Raw genomic sequence first — 22,942 nt, 5'->3', positions numbered from 1 at the left:
AATTATTGTGGAAACATCAATTGCTTCCTTTAGTTTTGCCAGTGTTTCTCTCATGTATTTTGTGGCACCTTGATTGGGTGCATAGACATTTACGATTGTTATTTCTTCTTCCTGAAGTGCCCCTTTTATTAGTATGTAGTGGCCTTCTTTGTCTCTCAAAACATCCCTGCATTTGAAGTCTATTTTATCTGAGATTAATATTGCTACACCTGCTTTCTTTTGGCTGTAGCTTGCATGAAATATTTTTTTCCATCCTTTCACTTTCAGTTTCTTTGTGTCCCTGTGTCTAAGATGAGTCTCTTGTATGCAACATATTGATGGTTCATTTTTTTTGATCCATTCTGTGAATCTGTATCTTTTAATTGGGGAGTTTAATCCATTTACATTCAACGTTAAAACCGTGAAGGCATTTCTTGAATTGGCCATCTTATCCTTTGGTTTATGTTTGCCATATTTTTCCCTCTCTCTATTAATATCCTTTATTGTACCCATACTGAATCTGTTTAGTACTGAACCTTTCTCCAAGTCTCTCTGTCCTGTCTTTGTTTCTCTGTGTGTAAGGCTCCCTTTAGTATCTCCAGTAGGGCAGGTCTCTTGTTAGCAAATTCTCTCAGCATTTGTTTGTCTGTGAAAAATTTAAGCTCTCCCTCCAATTTGAAGGAGAGCTTTGCTGGATAAAGTATTCTTGGCTGGAAATTTTCCTCACTCAGAATTTTAAATATATCGTGCCACTGCCTTGTGGCCTCCATGGTGGCTGCTGAGTAGTCACTACTTAGTCTTATGCTGTTTCCTTTGTATGTGGTGAATTGCTTTTCTCTTGCTGCTTTCAGAACTTGCTCCTTCTCTTCTGTGTTTGACAGTGTGATCAGTATATGTCTCGGAGTGGGTTTATTTGGATTTATTCTATTTGGAGTTCGCTGAGCATTTATGATTTGTGTATTTATGTTGTTTAGAAGATTTGGGAAGTTTTCCCCAACAATTTCTTTGAATACTCTTCCTAGACCTTTACCCTTTTCTTCCCCTTCTGGGACACCAATGAGTCTTATATTTGGACGTGTCATATAATCTATCATATCCTTGAGGTCCATTTTGATTTTTTCAATTTTTTTCCCCATTCTTTCTTTTATGGTTTCATTTTCCATTCTGTCATCTTCCAGGTCACTGATTCGTTGTTCAACTTCCTCTAGTCTTGTACTATGAGTGTCCAGAATCTTTTTAATTTGGTCAACAGTTTCTTTAATTTCCATAAGATCATCCATTTTTTTATTTAGTCTTGCAATGTCTTCTTTATGCTCTTCTAGAGTCTTCTTGATTTCCTTCATATCCCGTACTATGGTCTCATTGTTCATCTTTAGTTCTTTGAGTAGCTGCTCTAGGTGCTGTGTCTCTTCTGGTCTTTTGATTTGGGTGCTTGGGCTTGGGTTATCCATATCGTCTGGTTTTTTCATATGCTTTATAATTTTCTGTTGTTTTTGGCCTCGTGGCATTTGCTGAACTTGATAGGGTTCTTTTAGCGTTTGTAGACCTATTGAAGCCCTTATCTCTAATTTATCAGATCTACAGCTTCGTGGAGTACACTTTCTCTAACTAACCAGCAGGTGGCGTCCACGAGCCACCTGTTCTCCACAAGCCAGTTCTCCCCTGCTTAGCCTTTTTGGTGAGTGGGGGAGTGAGTCTTGTGGGGCCCAATTGGTGTACCAAGCTTGCGTGTGTAGTTGGTGTTGCCTGCCCTGTATGTGGGGCGTGTTTCTGGGCAGTCGGGGAGGGGGGGTGGCCCTAACAATCAAATCTCCCTGATGATCCTAGAGTTTTAAAGCTGCTGCAATAGTCTAATCCTTCAGTTCAGTCCTGCCACAGTTTGTCTCTGCCACTGACCCACAAGTCTTTGGTATTGGCTTATGGCTCCTGAGACTTGCAAGTGGGCCCCTCTTCCAGGCCGTGCACCCCGGGTCCTCTGTTGAGGGATGACTGTGCTATGTCACAGGTGAGTGCCGTCCCCCCAGGGCAGTTCTGGGCTGCTGGGCTGTGTAGGGAGGCTCCCAGTCTGCTCAAATGATGGCTGAACGGGGCTTTGTTAATTCACACTGCTCCACCTTCCCAGCTCTGGGACAATCAGCTGAGGTTGCAGGGAAGGCTAATGTCCACGCCCAGTTTTGTGGTGTGTGCCTGTTATTTGAAGCACTTCCGTCACACTGGGTTGTCTGGGGCAGCTCTGGGCTATGGGGCTGGTGACGGGCAGGAGTGTTTCCTGTCCACCAGGATGATGGCAGTGAGCGGACACCCCCCTTTTCTTGGGAAGTTGTGGTGTTTAGTGAATTTTCTCAGCCACTGGATTATTGCCTTTTGTCTCAGAGCTCTCTTAGTTCTGCTCTTGACTTGACGTGCCCAAATTGCAATTCTTTGAAGCTTTCTGTATTGGGCTTCTTAGAGTAATTGTTTTAGAAAAAGAAAAAAGGATTAAAAAAAAAAAAAAAAAAAGGGCCCTCCTCATAGATCTAATGGGTTATTGAAATGCTAATAGACAAAGCAACCAGGGCCATTAAGGAAAGGTCCACAGGGCAGAGAGATCAGCTTTTCTTCGGGATTTGCATATGTGCCTCAAGGCCTGAGCTCCGCCCTTCCCCTTTCTGTGTTCACCAGAACTCCAAAAATCCTCTGCTTTTATTTTGGAGTTTTTCGTGTTATTTTTTTTTTTCTATGCCTGTCTCCTCTCTGCTGGGCTGGCTGCTCTCAGATTCTCTGGTGTCTGGTCTCAGTCTATCTATGGTTGGAGTCTGGATCAGTAGAATGAGTTTCCGATAAGAGCAGCCACTGCAGTTCTCCCTTCTCCTTCCCGGAGCTGGCAGCCCCTCCTCCCACGGGACTGAGCCTGGCAGGGAGGGGCGCGGGTCCCCTGGCCGCAAAAACTTACAGATTTCGCTGATCTCAGCAGTTCGACATTTTCATGAGTGTTGTATGAAGTATGCCCGAAGACAGATTGCTCTGTGGTGTCCAGTCCATGCAGTTCCTGGCTTTTTACCTACTTTCCTGGAGGAGTAACTAAAACTTACAGCTCACCAGTCTGCCATCTTGCCCCGCCCTCTGCTGAGGATTTTTGCATCTATATTCATTAAGGAGATTGGCCGGTAGTTTTCCTTTTTTGTAACATCTTTGCCTGGTTTTGGTATTAGATTGATGTTAGCTTCATAAAATGAGTTAGGTAGTGTTCCATTTTCTTCAATGTTTTGAAAGAGTTTGAGTAAGATTGGTGTCAGTTCTTTCTGGAAAGTTTGGTAGAATTCCCCTGTGAAGCCATCTGGCCCTGGGCATTTATTTGTGGGAAGATTTTTGATGACTGATTGGATCTCTTTGCTTGTGATGGGTTCGTTGAGGTCTTCTATTTCTTCTCTGGTCAGTCTAGGTTGTTCATATGTTTCCAGGAAATTGTCCATTTCCTCTACATTATCCAGTTTGTTGCCATACAGTTGTTCATAGTATCCTCTTATAATTTTTTTAATTTCTTCAGGATCTGCAGTTATGTCACCTTTTTCATTCATTATTTTGTTTATATGGGTCTTCTCTCTTTTTGATTTTGTACGTCTAGCTAGGGGCTTGTCAATCTTGTTGATCTTCTCAAAGAACCAACTTTTGGTGATATTTATCCTCTCTATTGTTTTTTTGTTCTCTATGTCATTTATTTCTGCTTTAATCCTTGTTATTTCTTTTCTTGTACTTGGTTTAGGATTGGTTTGCTGTTCATTTTCTAGCTTCTTCAGTTGATCCATTAGTTCTTTGATTTTGGCTCTTTCTTCCTTTTTAATATATGCGTTTAGTGCTATAAATTTCCCCCTTAGCACTGCTTTTGCTGCATCCCATAGGTTTTGGTATGTTGTGTTCTCATTTTCATTCGTCTCTATATATTTAGCAATTTCTCTTGCTATTTCTTCTTTAACCCACTGATTGTTTAGGAGTGTGTTGTTTAACCTCCAGGTATTTGTGAATTTTCTAAGTCTCTGATGGTTATTGACTTCTAATTGTATTCCATTGTGGTCAGAGAATGTGCTTTGAATAATTTCAATCTTTTTAAATTTATTGAGGCTTGTTTTATGTCCCAGCATATGATCTATTCTGGAGAAAGTTCCATGAGCACTAGAAAAGTATGTGTATCCTGGTGATTTGGGATGTAATGTCCTGTATATGTCTGTTAAATCTAATTCATTTATCAGATTGTTTAGGTTTTCAATTTCCTTATTGGTCTTCTGTCTGGTTGATCTATCTATAGGAGAGAGTGATGTGTTGAAGTCTCCCACAATTCTATATCATTTTAAGTCACTTGAAGACTCTGGTCACATCTAAAGTCATATTTGTATCTTCCATAACCTCCAGTACAGAGTAGATATTAAGCAAATATTTGTTGCATGGATAGATGGGATGGAAGAAAGGAACCAAGATAACTGGGCATCTGTAATAACGCTAATGAAATAAGGGGAAAAGGACTTCTGGAGTAAGAATCCGAAAAACCTAATTTATATCCTGTTCCAGTTTGCTAATGCTGCTGGAATGCAAAACACCAGAGATGGATTGGCTTTTATAAAAAGGGTTTATTTGGTTACATAGTTACAGTCTTAAGGCCATAAAGTGTCCAAGGTAACACATCAGCAATTGGGTACCTTCACTGGAGGATGGCCAGTGGTATCCAGAAAACCTCTGTTAGCTGGGAAGGCACGTGGCTGGCGTCTGATCCAAAGTTCTGGTTTCAAAATGGCTTTCTCCCAGGACATTCCTCTCTAGGCTGCAGTTCCTCAAAAATGTCACTCTTAGTTGCACTTGGGATATTTGTCCACTCTCAGCTTCTCTGGAGCAAGAGTCTGCTTTCAACAGCCGTCTTCAATCTGTCTCTCATCTGCAGCTCCTGTGCTTTCTTCAAAGTGTCCCTCTTGGCTGTAGCAAGCTCACTCCTTCTGTCTGATCTTATATATAGTGCACCACTAATTTAATTCAGACACACCCAATGGGTGGGCTAACACCTCCATGGTAATTATCCAATCAGAGTCATCACCCACAGTTGGGTGGGGCACATCTCCATGGAAACACCCAAAGAATTACAATCTAATTAACACTGATAGGTCTGCCCACACAAGATTACATCAAAGATAATGGTGTTTGGGAGGACATAATAGATTCGAACTGGCACATATCCTTTAACCCTCCACCTTGTTTAATCTCCCTTATTATCCATGAAGGTTTTTTTAAATGTCTTCAGGATACTCCTTATCTATAAAAGTTTAGCAGTGTTTGAAATATGGAAGGAAATGTTTATATTTTGTTGAAATGGTATTAAAAAAAGTAATGTGGTGATTAATTTGTATGTCAATATTAAAGTACAATGATATATATAAACTTAACAATGATTCTCCTTAAAATTCATAGTAAATGACTTTTCAGCACTCCAGGCCTATTGAGCCAACACTCAGGCTCACCACATACAGCCTGGTGGAAATAGCCCAGGTTTTAAATGCAGACAGACTGAGGTTCAAATTTCACAGTTTACTTATTGTATAGTCACTTATCATCTCTAAATCTACTTTCTCTCTGTAAAATAGGACTAACAGCACTTATCTCAAAGCGGTGTTGTAAGGACTGAACGACATAACCTATAAAAATCACCTGGCATATACTGATCACCCAATAAATGTTAATGTCATGTTTACTACAATTACATTAAGTGATGTTACTATAAAATGCTCCATTTACAGGATTTAATAATGATTCACTTATGTAAGAAAAATACTAAATATACCCAAAACAAAGTTTAATATTCTGTAATGAGATAAAAATAATTAAACTCAGCCTTTAATTAAAAATTATGTTCTCCTATCTGTTTTTGAATATATCAGTGTCAAAGGGCCAAAAGAAGCCAGGTTCCAACCTGCTTCCAAGTATAAGAACGTAAAGTACTTTGCTTATAATCCTCATTGTCCTGAGTCATGTGAGAAAATAAGTCTTTTAATGAAATTCCTAGTTTTTACCTCTAAAGGGAAAATTAAACGCTCCTGCCATTGTTAGTCCAATACAAGTCTTTTTGGATCTGGTTATCAGGCAAGCACATATTTAACAACTATGCATAAATTTCAAAGTGAACTCCCAAGTAAAGACACCAAATCCTTGATTATTTTCTTATGAAAACTTTAGTACTCCCTAGAAGAAAAAAATGAGTCTGTCTTTCACATTATCTTTGTATTGTATTTCTTACTCTTAATATACCAAAATAATGACCTGATACTACAAGTAGATTTACCAAAAAAAAAGTGACACAAATATTTCACCAACATGACTAAGTTTTTCAAAATGTATCAAAGTAATCATTGTACCTTTTGTGGCAAGATTTGTAGATGCCAAGTTTCTATCAAGACTTTTTTTATGTCGTAATTTTTTTCTTTCTTCTTCAATGTGCTTTTCTTGTTGATTTAATTTCACTTCTCTCTGTATTTTTTTTTGTTCTTCAGCTTTTCTTTGATGTTCTTTCCAGGCTTCCAATTCTTTAGTTGCTTTTACCCGTTCATTTTCTTTCATATCTTCTATCTTTTTCCTTTCTTCTTCTTCAATCTGTAAAAATTTCAATTACCAAATCCTTTAAAACACATAGAAAGCAACAACTCTTTACAAAATAAATTCATTATGATAATTAATTATTCTTACCTCTAAACTCTCATTATTGCCTCTGTAGCAACAGTTAGTACTCAATAAAGAATTAATCTTAAAATGGAAACGATTTAGTAGAATGTCCATTGATTTGGGAATCATGAAACACAAATTTTAGTCCCAGATCTAACACTAACTTTGGATATTATCTAGAGCAATCATTTCTTCTAGCCTCAGTTTACTCATATGTAAAATGAGGGGAGGCATTTAACTAGATGCTATCTAAGGGCTTGGTGTAAAATAAAATAATAATGTGTTATTTTAAAAGTCATTCCCTCAAAATCTACACACATACATATACACATTTTCTTTTCTCTTTATCCCAGTCTTACCTTGTCTTAGTACTAAAATTGTACCAACTTCATCTGAGGAATGAGGGACTAGTAGGAAGGGAAACAGGAATGATGAATTGGGGAAGAGTTAGTCTCTAGTGATTGAAATGTCTGAGCTCTTAATCCTGCTGCCAACTATGCACTAGCAGCTATTTGAATTTTCACAAGAAAAGCTAATCAGGTGGATTTGAGAGCAGTATCTTGTACAGGAACATGCCAACTTTTTTCCATTTCACAAAATTCCCTCACTTGGGTAAGAAAATACACAGTGAAATAGAGTAACTGGTTGGTGTATAAGATTGAGTCTATGTCTCTGACTTCTTCATGGGATAAAAAATTTCTCACCCTATCCTCTGGCAAAGCATTGTCCAAAAAAACTTTCTTTGATAATAGAAATGTTCTGTGCTATCCACATGTGGTTAATTAAGCACTTGAAATTTGACTAGTGTAACTGAGGACCTAAATTTGTGTTTAAGGTAATTTTAAATTAATTTAAATTTTAAAAGTATATCTGGCAGACCTCTAAAATGCTGAAATGAAGTTTCCTAGAAGTTAAGTTATTTTAGGATACAGATATAACATTATAGGTATGAAAAGTGTATACTGATAGGTGTTCTGTAATAGCTGCATAACAATACTCCCTTCGGGAAGAATGATTATTTTCCTATTGAACTGTGAGACACTGAATTTAAAGTAAATTTCAAAGAATGTTGAATGGGAATTTCCTGTAGTCCCAGAATTGCAGCTAAGGCCTAAGCTAAACACAAACAATACTAATTATCACGTATTTTGAGTTCAGAAAGCTGCCAGTAAGTAGCCAACAGGTAGGGCAGAAAGAATCTACCCATAGCCCCATGAGTGAACCAGCAATTAAATGCCTGACATGATGAACAGTTAGCCAGACTGGCAGCCACAACCTAAAAGGAGAAGATGACAGTTTCATCCAGTTAAATAATAATATGTTTGCCTTTTTTTCCTCTCCTTCCTCTCTGTCCCAACATATGGAGAAGAGGGAAGGATGTGACCAGCCCGAACACCCTCATCCCTTGTAATCTTTGCATGCGGAGTGAACTCTGAAAGAAGTTTTTAAAAATATATAAGACTATGTGTTAATTATCAAAATGAGACTGTTCTTAGAACTAAAACTAACAGGAAAGGTATGGTATTACAGCTAAGATGTAGTTAAGGAAAATAAATATATATAATTTTAAGTTACAATAAACTATATTAGAGACAGAAAAATATCCAACTCTTCCGAAGTAATAAGAAAAGGGAGGGACCAGGGAAGGCTTCCCAGAGTGGGAAACAGGAAGTGACAGAAGGAATTAGAATGACAAAACCATGAAGAAGGAAACACAAAGCCTATGAAAAAGAGAGATTACACATAGAGAAGTGAAGACAGAATCCTTGAAAGTCTGAAAAATAACATCTAAAACAGGGAACACACATCTTAAAGGAGGAATGAATATTAACAGAAAACTTATGGGGCTAGAATAAAACTCACTGCACATAAAGGAAGTGGATTTTAAGTACATTGTACTGCTAAAGAAAAAAAAAAGGATGCCATACAGAAGGGATATTAGTTTAATATGGGCAGAAAATGTAGTATGAGAACAATGATCAGCTCTAAGCCATATTCATGAAGAAGGGGAAACCTATAGCTTTTTTAATCTATAAAGAATGCCTGGTTAAGTAAGGGATGGTTCTCTACAAGCCAATTTTACTTATGAATTACATGTAAAAATCATAATTTAAATATTAACAAACTGAATCTAGGAAATTAAAACTGTAGTAATCTTGACCAAATAGGGCCTTTCTCATTAATAATACTAAGAAATCAAAAGGGAAAAAGAGTATGATCTCAGTAGATGCCAAATATCAGTCGATACCAGGAATAGAAAAAAAATTTAACTTGATAAAAGGACGGTGGCACTCTTCCCCTCCCCTTTTCCCTCCGCACCTTCCCCCTTCTCAGCTTCCTCCCCCATCCCCTTGACTCCCCCCCCCCCCCTTTGCTCTCTTGCCTCTCACTCTCTCTGGTTCTCTTGGTAGCTCTCACTCACAGAGGCTGGTGCTGGTGCCGCACTGCACCAGGTGGGGGGTGGGGGGGGTCGTCGGTCGGTCGGGTTCCCAGAAAGTAGCCACAAAATTAGCAACTATTTTGAAAAAGTGGAAATGGCTCAAGTCCACCTTAAGAGGCATACCTCCTGCAATCTGTTCTCCTCAAAATTCACATTCACATTCCACTCCTTCGTCATCTGTTCAACCAAATAGTCCTTCTCTTACTGCATTAGCTTTTGGGGACCACCCTATTGTACAACCAAAGCAGTTATCCTTTAAAATTACTCAGACTGATCTCACAATGCTGAAGTCAGCAGCATTAGAAACTAATAAAAACCAAGACTTGGAAAAGAAGGCCGGTCATATAGATGACTTGCTCAGGGCTAACTGTGATCTCAGGCAGCAAATAGATGAAAAATACAAAGAACAATTAAATAAGTGCAAATCAATGAGCAAGAAACTTCTTATTGAAAAGAATTATGCCTTGGGCACTTTGTAACAGTTCAATATGGTGCTTCATTTACTGAACAATGGACTGATGGTTTTGCATTTCAGAATCTTGTGAAATAACAAGATTAATCAGCAAAGGGAAGATATGGAAAGACAAAGGAAACTTCTAACCAAACGTAAACCTCCCACAGCTAATAATTCTCAAGTACCTTCTAACAATTCTGAACCAAAACAAAGGAAAAACAAAGCAGTCAATGGAGCAGAAAACGATCCCTTTGTTAGACCAAACTTACCACAACTGTTGACTTTGGCAGAATATCAAGAACAGGAAGAAATTTTCAAACTTAAGACTAGGACATCTCACAAAAGAAAAGGCAGAAATCCAGGCAGAACTCGAACGTCTGGCAAGAGTCAGAAATCTTCACATTCGGGAACTCAAAAGAATAAACAATGAAGATAATTCACAGTTCAAAGATCGCTAAATGAAAGATATTTATTACTTCATCTGCTTGGCAGAGGTGACTTTAGTGAAGTGTATAAGGCTTTTGACCTTTATGAAAGAAGATATGCTGCTGTGAAGATCCATCAGCTTAATAAACGCTGGAAAGATGAGAAGGAAAAACTACCACAAACATACCTGCACAGAGTACAGAATACACAAAGAACTGGATCATCCCAAAGTAGTTAAACTCTGTGATTATTTCTCCTTGGATACAGACACGTTTTGTACAGTATTGGAATACTGTGAAGGCAATGGTTTGGATTTCTATCTGAAGCAACATAAATTAATGTCAGAGAAAGAAGTCAGGTCTATTGTACTGCAGATTGTGAATGTACTAAGATATCTCGATGAGATCAAATCCCCTATTATACATTATGATCTTAAGCCAGGGAACATCCTTCTGGTAGACGGAACAGCATGTGGAGAAATCAAAATCACGGATTTTGGTCTGTCCAAGATTATGGATGATTGATAGCCATGGTCTAGATGGAATGGATCTAACTGCTCAAGAGGCAGGCACTTACTGGTATTTACCTCCTGAGCATTTTGTAGTTGGAAAAGAGCCAAGAAAAATTTCCAATAAGGTTGACGTGTGGTCAGTTGGAGTAATCTTTCAATGTGTTTATGGCTGAAAGCCATTTGGTCACAATCAATCTCAACAAGACATCCTTCAAGAAAATACAATATTAAAAGCCACAGAAGTCCAGTTCCCTGTAAAACCAGTTGTGGGCAGTGAAGCCAAGGCATTCATAAGACGCTGTTTGGCATACCAAAAAGAAGATCGATTTGGTGTGCAGCAACTAGCAAATGACCCATACCTTCTCCCTCACATGAGAAAATCGAATTCTTCAGAAAATTTACACATGGCTGGGCTGACAGCATCCCATACACCCCCTTCTTCAAGCATAATTTCTTACTGACTTTCCTCCAAGATTGGCATGATATCACTGAATTGTTTCCATATGCATATTTGAGTTTGAGAGCTTTTGAGTGTTTTTTTTTTCTTACCCAGGACATGGTTCAGAACTGTTTGTAAACTGAATTTCTTTAGTGTTATTGTATTAGAGTGGATCATGGACAATGAATAAATGCACACTTCTGACTATAACCTCAAACAGTGAAGGATGAGCACATAAACAGGAGTACCATCTCGCAACAGAATAAAAATAGTTGTTTGGGGAAACACTATAAATAAGGTTTATAATACTTAAATACATTCGGTTGTTACTGGGGAGAAAAAAAGTAAAGGACCATGACAATGTCATACTTCATGGGGAAGCATTAGAAATATTTCTAGCAAAATCACTAAGGCAAGCATGCGTACAGGTTACTATTTTCCTAGCAGTCACAATCTTTAAAATAGAATTTTTTAAATAAGAAATATAAATATAGATTACAAGAAAGTAAAATTGCCATTACTTGCAAATAATATTGTAAACTAACAAAAGGAATAACATAATTAGCTGACAACCTATTGGAACAAAAAAGTGAATTCAGAAAGGTAGTCCTATATAAGATCAACTTACAAAAACATAAAAACAAACTAACTTCCCCAACACAGGAAATAAACAATTATAAAATACAATGTAAAAAATTCATTTCGTTAGTAATTGTAAGAAAAACTTTTAAAATACTAAGAATAAGAGTAACAAAATATGAGCAAGTCCTATGCACATGCCAAATAATTTGGCTGATGTACATAAAAGAAAATTCGAACTAAATGGAGATAAATACCATACTCCTGGAGAGAAATATCAATATTGTAAATACGTCAACTTCCTGTTAGTTAATTTATAAGGTCAATGTAAATCCAATCAAAATACCAACAGGACTTCCTAAGGAGCTTGAAAAGTAAATCTAAAATTCACCTGCAAAGGACAAGGTGTAGATTTTAAGTAGGCATGAGGATGTTGATGATACCTCTCCATAAATATAAAACAAAATAACTAGCAAAAATTGTAAAAAATAACCATTTCAGGAATACAAAGAGCAAGATGAGAAAGTAGGCAGCACCAAACATCAAAAAACAAACAGAAATTGTCAGAACCAACTTTGTCAGAACTCTGGAAAATAGTCAATAGTTTACAGAAACCAAGTGAATGCTGAATCAAGAAAATCACAACTTTAAAATGCTCCTGGCATTCAATGATATCTCTGAACAAAAGCTAAAGGAACACAGACTTTGATGGCCATATATGACAAGGAATACAGTCCTTGAAAACAGTTTGGAAAACTCTTATTAAACAAATGGACTACTAAAGCCTTCCACAGTCAAAAAAAAAAAAACAAAAACAAAAACAAAACAAACAAAAAAACAGCAAGCCTTGGGAAAAGAGGATGATCTGATTTCCAGAGTTACAATAGTCAACTGTTATAGTCAATGTAATATTCATTATAATAGTCAAATGTCCATTCTTCAACAATAAATCACAAGGCATACAAAGAAACAGGAAAAGATGACACATTGAAAAGAACAAAATAAACTGACAGAAACCATCCTGGAAGAAACCCAGACACTGGATTTCCTAGACAAAGACTTTAAAACAATTGTTTTAAATATGCTTAAAGAGCTAAAGGAAAACATGGACAAAGAATTAAAAGAAATAAGGAAAACATGTACAAAAGAACTAACACTATCAATAAAGAGTTAGAAACTATAAAAAGGAACCAAAAAAAAATCTGGAGTGGAAAAGTAAAATAACTGAAATAAAATATTCAATGGAGGGGTTCAATGACAGATTTGAGAATGCAGAAGAAAGAATCAGGAAATGAGAATAGAAAATTGAAGTTCTCTAGTCTGAGGAACAGAAAGAAAAAATAATGAAGAAAAGTAAATAGAGCCTAAAGCACCTATGGGACACCATCAAGTGTACCAACATACATAGTATGAGACTCCCAGAGAACAAAAAGAGGGAGGGACAAAAGTCTTGTTGAAAAAATGATGGCCAAAGTTTCCAATATTTCATAAGACATTAGACATAGACTGAAGGTGCATGAAGAAGTAGATTTGAGTAAAGGTAACTACATGGATAAATAAAAATATTTAATTTAAATATAAGTACTTTTGTATTTTTGATTTGTAAATTCACTTTTTATTTGCCACATGATTTAAAATAAAACTGCATAAAAATAATTATAAATCTATGTTATTGAACACACACTATATAAAGTCATAATTTATGACAAGAACAACATAAAGATGGCAACTGATCTATTCAGAGCAGAGGTTTTATATGCTATTGAAGTTAAGTTTACATCATTTCAAACTAGCCTCAAATTTAGGATGCTAATCTCTAAGTTAATCACAAAGAAAATACGTAAAATATATAAAAAAGGTAATGAGAAGAGAAACAAAGTGATTCACTATAAAAAATTAAATTAAGGCAATAGTGTGTGGTGGCACCAGCAGCTGTGGCAGCTTGTACCCGAGTCTTGCTCCAGCCACAGCCAGCAGGGCCCTGGGCTGGGGCAGGGCCATGATATCTCAGGCTGTGTGGACAAATGGTACTCAACCATTAAGCAAAACGTGGTAACTCAGTTTATATGAATTACAGCAAACACTTTAGGAGGCAATAACAGATGGCCTGGACATTGTGGTTTCACCTTATAGTCTAAACAGTGAAATAATGTGCTCAATTTCTTCGGATCTGTTTAAGAACACCATGACTACAAAGGAATGTTTACATCACTTTTGTACAGCCTGCATTATCACAGTCCTCAGAAGTGGCAACAAAGAATGTCCTACCTGTCAGAAAAAGCTAGTTTCCAACAGATCACTAAGGCCAGACCCAAACTTTGATGCACTCATCAGCAAAATTTATCCAAGTCATGACGAATATGACACTCATCAAGAAAGTATTAGCCAGAGGGAGGCAGGGCAAGTTGGCAGCAGAAGGAGGTGTGGAATTAGTTAGTCGCCTAGAGCAACTAGTAAATAGCCAGGAACAACTAGAAGATAGTCTGGAACAACGAATGGGGGGGGACATCTGTGACTAGACAACATCGTACACCAGTCAGGAATGGGTGGAACGGCTGAGATTGCAGCATAGAACTTTAAGTAAAGCTTCCCAAACAGCAGAGCTGGTGCCCCTCCCCCATAAGCACAGCAGGCTGAGTTGCAAAATTTTGCTGTGAGAAAAAGAAGCAGTCCCTGCTGGGAGCAAGGGAATGTAGCTCAACCAAGTTCCAACTATGGTTTTAATTAACTAATTTGGACTACTGAATACAGGCTATGAGCACAGATAAACCCAGAGCAAGCAGGGAAGGAACCAGAGGTTCATCCTGGCAGAGAGGAGGCAGGGCTGATGGAAAAAAAAAAACATAAATACATAAAAACAGAGGTTTTTGGAGTCTGCTGAGATCATAATACTGGAAATGGGCTGTGCCCAAAGTACCAATTCCAGTTCTTGCCTTGAACTGGCGGGCTGGGGACTGGCTCTGAAAAGGGGACTTCTTGCTTTTTTCCCTTTTTTTTCTCTGATTCTAAGTAGCTCATTAGAGAAACCTCAGGTATTTTCAATTGTCAGCAATTACGCAGGTAAAGTTAAAACTAAAAAACTAAAAACTATAAGGGGTATTATACTAGTTTGGATGTTTTATGTCCCCCAAAACTCCATGTTCTTTGATGCATTCTTGTGGGGACAGATGTATTAGTGTTGATTAGACTGTAATTCTTTGACTGAGTGTTCCCATGGAGATACAACCCACCCAACTGTAGGTGATAACTCTATCTGGATGATTTCCATGGAGGTGTGGCCCTGCCCGTTCAGCGTGGGCCTTGATTAGTTTACTAGAGCACTATATAAGCTCAGGCAGAGGGAGCAAGCTTGCTACAGCCAAGAGGGACACTTTGAAGAATGCACAGGAGCTGAGAGAGAGAGGACTTGCAGATGAGAGACAATTTGAAGATGGCTGTTGAAAGCAGACTTTTGCTACAGAGAAGCTAAGAGAGGACAAACACCTCAAGAGCAACTGAGAGCGACATTTTGAAGAGCAGCTGCAGCCTAGAGAGGAACATCCCGGGAGAAAGCCATTTTGAAACCAGAACTCCGGAGCAGACACCAGCCATTGTGAGAATACCTAACAGTGCTGAATGGTGTGTGAATGTGGTGGAAAGGGGAAACTTAGAGTCACGTAGGTCACCAGAAGGAAAGTTGGGGGTTAAAAGATAGGAATGTATAAAACAGTGAATCTTGTGGTGGACAATGTCTGTGATTAACTGTACAAATATTAGAAATCAATTTCAAGAACTGGAACAAATGTATGACACTATAACTAGAAGCTAATAATAGAGGAGTATGTAGGGAAAAATATACCAATTGCAAACTATGTACTACAGTTAACGGTATTTTAATATTCGTTCATCAACAGTAACAAATGTACTATACCAATACTATGAGCCAATAGTGAAGGGAGTGGGTAGTTAGGGGTAGGAGAGGAATTCTTTTTTGTCTTTATTTCTTTTCTGGAGTAATGAAAATGTTCTAAAAATTGGAAAAAAAATTAATTGTGGTGATGGATGCACAGCTGTATGATGTGCAATTGAATGTGCACCTTGGATCTTTGGACAATTGTATGGTATGTGAACAATCTCAATAAAATTAAATTAAAAAATAATTCCAAGGAAAATAACTTTGCCAGAGCCTTATCTAAGTTGGGGGAAGGAATTCTTCTTACTTCAGCTCACTCCCACATTCCTCTCTTACCTAACAGGGAACAGCAGGAATATAGTCAAGACAGGTCAGGACTTCAAGGAAATTGTGAACACTGCAGCCAGCGAAGAGCATAGGAGCCTGAAGGGAGGGGATGAATAACCATACCACTGGATAAACACTTGTGAAGATCACGGCCCCAAAACTTGAGATTTAATTGAAAGATTATTGAATGCTTTCCTCCTCTACAATGTATCACCACACCAACATGGCTCCAGTGTAATTACAGTGGGCAACAAACAGCTAAAAGAACTGTACGATTCATACTCTCTTTGAGGAGCAGATAGGGAGGCCCAATGTCAGAAGCAGAGCCCCCCCCCAAAAAAAAAAAGAAAAGGAAAGGAAAGAAAGGATACCAGAGAAATGTGAAACCTCTAGTACCTACAGCTACAAAAAACATTAAAACATGGCTCAACTTCTAGCCAGCTTAAAACAAATCCTTACACTAAAGGCCTAGTAACCTCAGTTCCTTTACCCAATAAAACATGACAGGCTTTCAACAAAAAATTATAAGGCATGCTAAAAGGCAAGAAGAAACAAAACAAGAAAAAACAGAACAGACAAAGCAATCATGAGAACCAGACTCAGATATGACACATAATTAGCAGACAAGGAATTTAAAATAATTATTTTTAATACATTAAGGGCTTTAATGTAAAAAGTAGATACCATGTAAAAAACAGATGGGTAATGTAAGGAGAACGATGAAAACTCTAAGAAAGAGCCAAGGAAAATCCTAGAAATAAAAAACACTATAACAGAAATGAAGAATGCTTTTAATGAGCTCATCAGCAGAATCAGTATGCCTGATCATAGGTCCACAGAACTTCCCAAACTGACTTTCAAACAGAAAAGAGAATGAAAACAAAACAGAACAGAATCAGAAGAAGAAAGAATGGAGCAGGAGAAATATTTGAAGTAATAATGACTAAGAACTCACTAAAATTAACAAGAGACAACAAACCACAGATCTAGGAATCTCAGAGAACATCAAGCAGGATAAATACCAAAAAAAAAAAAAAAAAAAAAATCCAGGCATATCATATTCAAACTACAGAAAAACAAAGACAGAGAAAATCTTGAAAGGGGCCAGACAAAAAGATGACACCTTACCTATAAAGGAGCAAGAATAAGAATTACAGCAGATTTCTTGTCAGAGACCTTGCAAGCCAAAAGAAAATGGAGTAAAATATTTTTAAAGTATTGAAAGGAAAACACCAACCTAGAATGCTATATCCAGCAAAATTATCTTTCAAAATTGAAAAAGAAATAGAAATTTCCTCAGACAAAACAAAACTGAGGGAATTCATCCCCAGCAGACCTTTCCTGCAAGAAAAGTTAAAGAGAAGGAATAAATGAAGATAAAATAAAATCTTTTCTTTTCTTATTCCAAATTGATCTAAAAGATAAATGTTTAAAGCAATAATAGTAACAGTTTATTGGGCAATTATAGCATATGGATAAATAAAATGACAGCAATGCCACAAGGGAGGGGTGAAATGGGACTACTCTGTTATAAGGTACCTGCACTATCCATGAAGAGATACAGTGTTATCTGAAGGTGGATTTAGATTAGATTTAAAATGTATATTTTGAACTACTGGGTAACCACAAAAATTGTTTAAAAACAAATAATTGATATTCTAAAAGAGGAGATAAATGGAATCATGGAAAATGCACAATTAAAATCAGAGAAGGCAGAAAAAGAGGAGAAAAAGAGAAATAAAGATTTTCAAAGAATAGAAAACAGTTACAAACATGTAGATATTAACCCAACTAAATTACTGATCTCTTTTAATGGGAATGGTCTAAATGCAACAATTAAAAGACAGATATTCTCAGAGTGGATTAAAAAACAGGACCCAACTATATATTCTCTAAAAGAAACCCACTTCAAATATGAAGATTCGGAGAAGTTCAAATAAAGGTATGGAGAAAGATATACCATGCTAACACTAATCAAAAGAAAAAAGAAGTAGCTATACTAGTTTCAGAACATGGGAAATTATCATGGATAAAGAGGGGGTATTACATGATAAAGGGGTTGATTATCCAAAAAGACATAACAATCCTAAACGTGTATGCACATAACAACAGAGTGTCAAAATACATGAGACAACAACTGACAGAACTGCAAGAATAGAAAAATCCACTCAGAGAGACATGTCAACACCTGTATTTCAGTAACTGATAGCTCATGCAGGCATAAAATTAGTTATGATATAGCTGACCTGAAGAACACTAACCATCAACTTGCTGTAAGTGGCATTTTCGAGTACTCCAACCAACAACAGCAGAATACCAATTCTTCCCACCCTCATATGCAACATTCACCAAGACAGACCACATTGTGGGCCATAAAACACACGTAGCAAAATGAAAATAACAGAAGTCATACAAATATGTTCTCAGACTGTAAGAGAAATAAAATACAAATAAATAACAGAAACATAACTGAAAAATCTTTAAAAAAAATTAGAAATTAAACAATACACTTTGAAATAACACATGGATCACAGAAGTCACAAGAGAAATTATTAAATATTTTTAACTAAATAAAACAAAACACATCAAAATTTGCATGATGTACAGAAAGCAGTGCTTAGGGGGAAACTTATAGCTTTAAATGCATATATTAGAAAAGAACAAAGACCTAAAAGCAATAATCTTAACATTCAATTTAGGAAACTAAAGAAAGAAGAGCAAATTAAGCCTAAAGTAAGCAAAAGAAAGGAAATAATAAAAATTAGAGCAGAAATAAATAAAATTGGAAAAAATAAAAGAGAAAATCAACAGAACCAAAAGTTGGTTTTTTGAACAGATCAGCAAAATTGATAATCCTCCAGGTAGGCTAACTGAGAAAAAAGGCGAGAAGGTATTTATTACCAAACATGAAAAATGTAAGGGGGAGTGAGTCATCACTACTTATACCATGGATATTAAAAGGAAAACAAAAGAATACCATGAAGAACTCTGCCAACAAATTTGATAACTTTGATGAAATGGCCCAACTTCTTAAAAAACAGAACTAGTAAAATTCACACAAGGAGATATAGATAACCTGAATAGCCATATATCTGTAAAAGAAATTGAATCATTATTTAATAACCTTATAAAACACACACTACAAGCCCAGAAGTTTTCACTTATAAACTCTCCCAAACATTTACTGATCCTAGAAACATTAAAAGTAAGTATATTATGAACAACTTTATGCCAACAAATTAGAAAACTTAGGTGAAATGGATAAATTCCTAAAAAATACAAATTACCAAAGCTGACTCAAAAAGAAAGAGAAAAATTTATCTGTAACAAGTGAAGAAATTGAATTACTAAGCATAATAACTACACTGATCAATATTTAAGAAAAAGTACTATAGGACTGTCTTAATTTCCTAGATGCTAAAACAAATACCATACAATGGGTTGGCTTAAATAAGGAGAATTGATTCGCTCATGATTGTGAAGCTAGAGGAAGACCAAAATCAAGGCAACAGTAAACTAATGCTTTCTCCCTGAAGATTGTGGTATTCCAGGGCTGGCTGCCTCAAATCCGTGGTCCTTGGTTTTTCTGTCATTTGGCAATGCATATAGCAGCATCTTCTTTCTATTCCAGATTCTGTTGACTTCCAGCTTCTGGCTGCTCTCTGTGGCTTCTCCCTCCATGCCCAATTTTCCTTGCTTATAAGGACTTCAGTCATATTGGATTACAGCCCACCCCCATTCAATTTGGAAACATCTTAACAAATAAATCTTCAACAGTCCTATTTACAAATGAGTTCACACCCACAGAACCAAGGGATGGGACCCATACATGCCTTTTGTGTGTGTGTGTGGGGGGGAATGATTCAATCCCCAACACAATCCTATAATACCAACCATTCAGAAGACAGAAAAGAAGAGAACTTTCCAACTCATTTTATGAGGCTAGCATTATATCAAAACCAAACAAAGACATCACAGGGGAGAAAAATAAAAGCCCAACAATCTTTCATGAACACAGATTCAAACATCCTGAACAAAATCCTTGCAAACTAACTGAATACAGCAAATTACAAAAAGTTGCATACACCATTACCACACAGAATTTATGTTAAGAATGCAAGGCTGGAGAGGAGGCGGGGCAAGATGGAAGACGGGTGAGCTGTATGTTTTAGTTACTCCTCCAGGAAAGTAGGTAGAAAGCCAGGAACTGCGTGGACTGGACACCACAGAGCAATCTGTCTTTGGGCATACTCCATACAACACTCATGAAAATGTCGAACTGCTGAAATCAGCGAAATCTGTAAGTTTTTGCGGCCAGGGGACCCGCGCCCCTCCCTGCCAGGCTCAGTCCCGTGGGAGGAGGGGCTGTAAGCTCCGGGAAGGAGAAGGGAGAACTGCAGTGGCTGCTCTTATCGGAAACTCATTCTACTGATCCAGACTCCAACCATAGATAGACAGAGACCAGACACCAGAGAATCTGTGAGCAGCCAGCCCAGCAGAGAGGAGACAGGCATAGAAAAAAAAAAAAAACAACACGAAAAACTCCAAAATAAAAGCAGAGGATTTTTAGAGTTCTGGTGAACACAGAAAGGGGAAGGGCGGAGCTCAGGCCCTAAGGCGCATATGCAAATCCCGAAGAAAAGCTGATCTCTCTGCCCTGTGGACCTTTCCTTAATGGCCCTGGTTGCTTTGTCTCTTAGCATTTCAATAACCCATTAGATCTCTGAGGAGGACCCCTTTTTTTTTTTTTTTTAATCCTTTTTTCTTTTTCTAAAACATTTACTCTAAGAAGCCCAATACAGAAAGCTTCAAAGACTTTCAATTTGGGCACGTCAAGTCAAGAGCAGAACTAAGAGAGCTCTGAGACAAAAGGCAATAATTCAGTGGCTGAGAAAATTCATTAAACACCACAACTTCCCAAGAAAACGGGGGTGTCCGCTCACAGCCACCATCCTGGTGGACAGGAAACACTCCTGCCCATCGCCAGCCCCATAGTCCAGAGCTGCCCCAGACAACCCAGTGTGACGGAAGCGCTTCAAATAACAGGCACACACCACAAAACTGGGCGTGGACATTAGCCTTCCCTGAAACCTCAGCTGATTGTCCCAGAGTTGGGAAGGTGGAGCAGTGTGAATTAACAAAGCCCCATTCAGCCATCATTTGAGCAGACTGGGAGCCTCCCTACACAGCCCAGCAGCCCAGAACTGCCCTGAGGGGACGGCACTCACCTGTGACATAGCACAGTCACCCCTCAACAGAGGACCCGGGGTGCACAGCCTGGAAGAGGGGCCCACTTGCAAGTCTCAGGAGCCATACGCCAATACCAAGGACTTGTGGGTCAGTGGCAGAGACAAACTGTGGCAGGACTAAACTGAAGGATTAGACTATTGCAGCAGCTTTAAAACTCTAGGATCACCAGGGAGATTTGATTGTTAGGGCCACCCCCCCTCCCCGACTGCCCAGAAACACGCCCCACATACAGGGCAGGCAACACCAACTACACACGCAAGCTTGGTACACCAATTGGGCCCCACAAGACTCACTCCCCCACTCACCAAAAAGGCTAAGCAGGGGAGAACTGGCTTGTGGAGAACAGGTGGCTCGTGGGCGCCACCTGCTGGTTAGCTAGAGAAAGTGTACTCCACGAAGCTGTAGATCTGATAAATTAGAGATAAGGACTTCAATAGGTCTACAAACCCTAAAAGAACCCTATCAAGTTCAGCAAATGCCACGAGGCCAAAAACAACAGAAAATTATAAAGCATATGAAAAAACCAGACGATATGGATAACCCAAGCCCAAGCACCCAAATCAAAAGACCAGAAGAGACACAGCACCTAGAGCAGCTACTCAAAGAACTAAAGATGAACAATGAGACCATAGTACGGGATATGAAGGAAATCAAGAAGACTCTAGAAGAGCATAAAGAAGACATTGCAAGACTAAATAAAAAAAATGGATGATCTTATGGAAATTAAAGAAACTGTTGACCAAATTAAAAAGACTCTGGGACACTCATAGTACAAGACTAGAGGAAGTTGAACAACGAATCAGCGACCTGGAAGATGACAGAACGGAAAATGAAAGCATAAAAGAAAGAATGGGGAAAAAAATTGAAAAAATCGAAATGGACCTCAGGGATATGATAGACAATATGAAACGTCCAAATATAAGACTCATTGGTGTCCCAGAAGGGGAAGAAAAGGGTAAAGGTCTAGGAAGAGTATTCAAAGAAATTGTTGGGGAAAACTTCCCAAATCTTCTAAACAACATAAATACACAAATCATAAATGCTCAGCGAACTCCAAATAGAATAAATCCAAATAAACCCACTCCAAGACATATACTGATCACACTGTCAAACACGGAAGAGAAGGAGCAAGTTCTGAAAGCAGCAAGAGAAAAGCAATTCACCACATACAAAGGAAACAGCATAAGACTAAGTAGTGACTACTCAGCAGCCACCATGGAGGCAAGAAGGCAGTGGCACGATATATTTAAAATTCTGAGTGAGAAAAATTTCCAACCAAGAATACTTTATCCAGCAAAGCTCTCCTTCAAATTTGAGGGAGAGCTTAAATTTTTCACAGACAAACAAATGCTGAGAGAATTTGCTAACAAGAGACCTGCCCTACTGGAGATACTAAAGGGAACCCTACACACAGAGAAACAAAGACAGGACAGAGAGACTTGGAGAAAGGTTCAGTACTAAAGAGATTCGGTATGGGTACAATAAAGGATATTAATAGAGAGAGGGGAAAAATATGGCAAACATAAACCAAAGGATAAGATGGCTGATTCAAGAAATGTCTTCACGGTTATAACGTTGAATGTAAATGGATTAAACTCCCCAATTAAAAGATATAGATTCGCAGAATGGATCAAAAAAAATGAACCATCAATATGTTGCATACAAGAGACTCATCTTAGACATAGGGACACAAAGAAACTGAAAGTGAAAGGATGGAAAAAAATATTTCATGCAAGCTACAGCCAAAAGAAAGCAGGTGTAGCAATATTAATCTCAGATAAAATAGACTTCAAATGCAGGGATGTTTTGAGAGACAAAGAAGGCCACTACATACTAATAAAAGGGGCAATTCAGCAAGAAGAAATAACAATCGTAAATGTCTATGCACCCAACCAAGGTGCCACAAAATACATGAGAGAAACACTGGCAAAACTAAAGGAAGCAACTGATGTTTCCACAATAATTGTGGG

The 22,942-nt window shown here is 37.8% G+C and overlaps 1 protein-coding gene and 1 pseudogene across 5 annotated transcripts in view; one reads left to right on the top strand and one right to left on the bottom strand.

The window, feature by feature from the left end:
* Nucleotides 1-22,942, bottom strand: part of DNAAF4 (dynein axonemal assembly factor 4) — a 104,172-nt gene that overhangs the window by 52,060 nt on the left and 29,170 nt on the right. For all 5 annotated transcript variants that reach the window (XR_005216458.1, XM_037833900.1, XM_037833898.1 and 2 more), the window contains exon 4: nucleotides 6,351-6,585. Coding sequence is in view for 4 of the 5 variants with exons in the window: in XM_037833900.1 (XP_037689828.1) it covers nucleotides 6,351-6,585 (235 nt within the window). In the remaining variant the exon portion in view is untranslated. The remainder of the gene's footprint in view (nucleotides 1-6,350; nucleotides 6,586-22,942) is intronic.
* LOC119531982 lies at nucleotides 9,199-10,946 on the top strand (annotated as a pseudogene).

Source organism: Choloepus didactylus, chromosome 4, assembly GCF_015220235.1.
Source record: "Choloepus didactylus isolate mChoDid1 chromosome 4, mChoDid1.pri, whole genome shotgun sequence".
In the NCBI taxonomy this organism is placed as follows: domain Eukaryota; kingdom Metazoa; phylum Chordata; class Mammalia; order Pilosa; family Megalonychidae; genus Choloepus; species Choloepus didactylus.
This window is presented reverse-complemented; position numbering and strand designations above follow the sequence as displayed.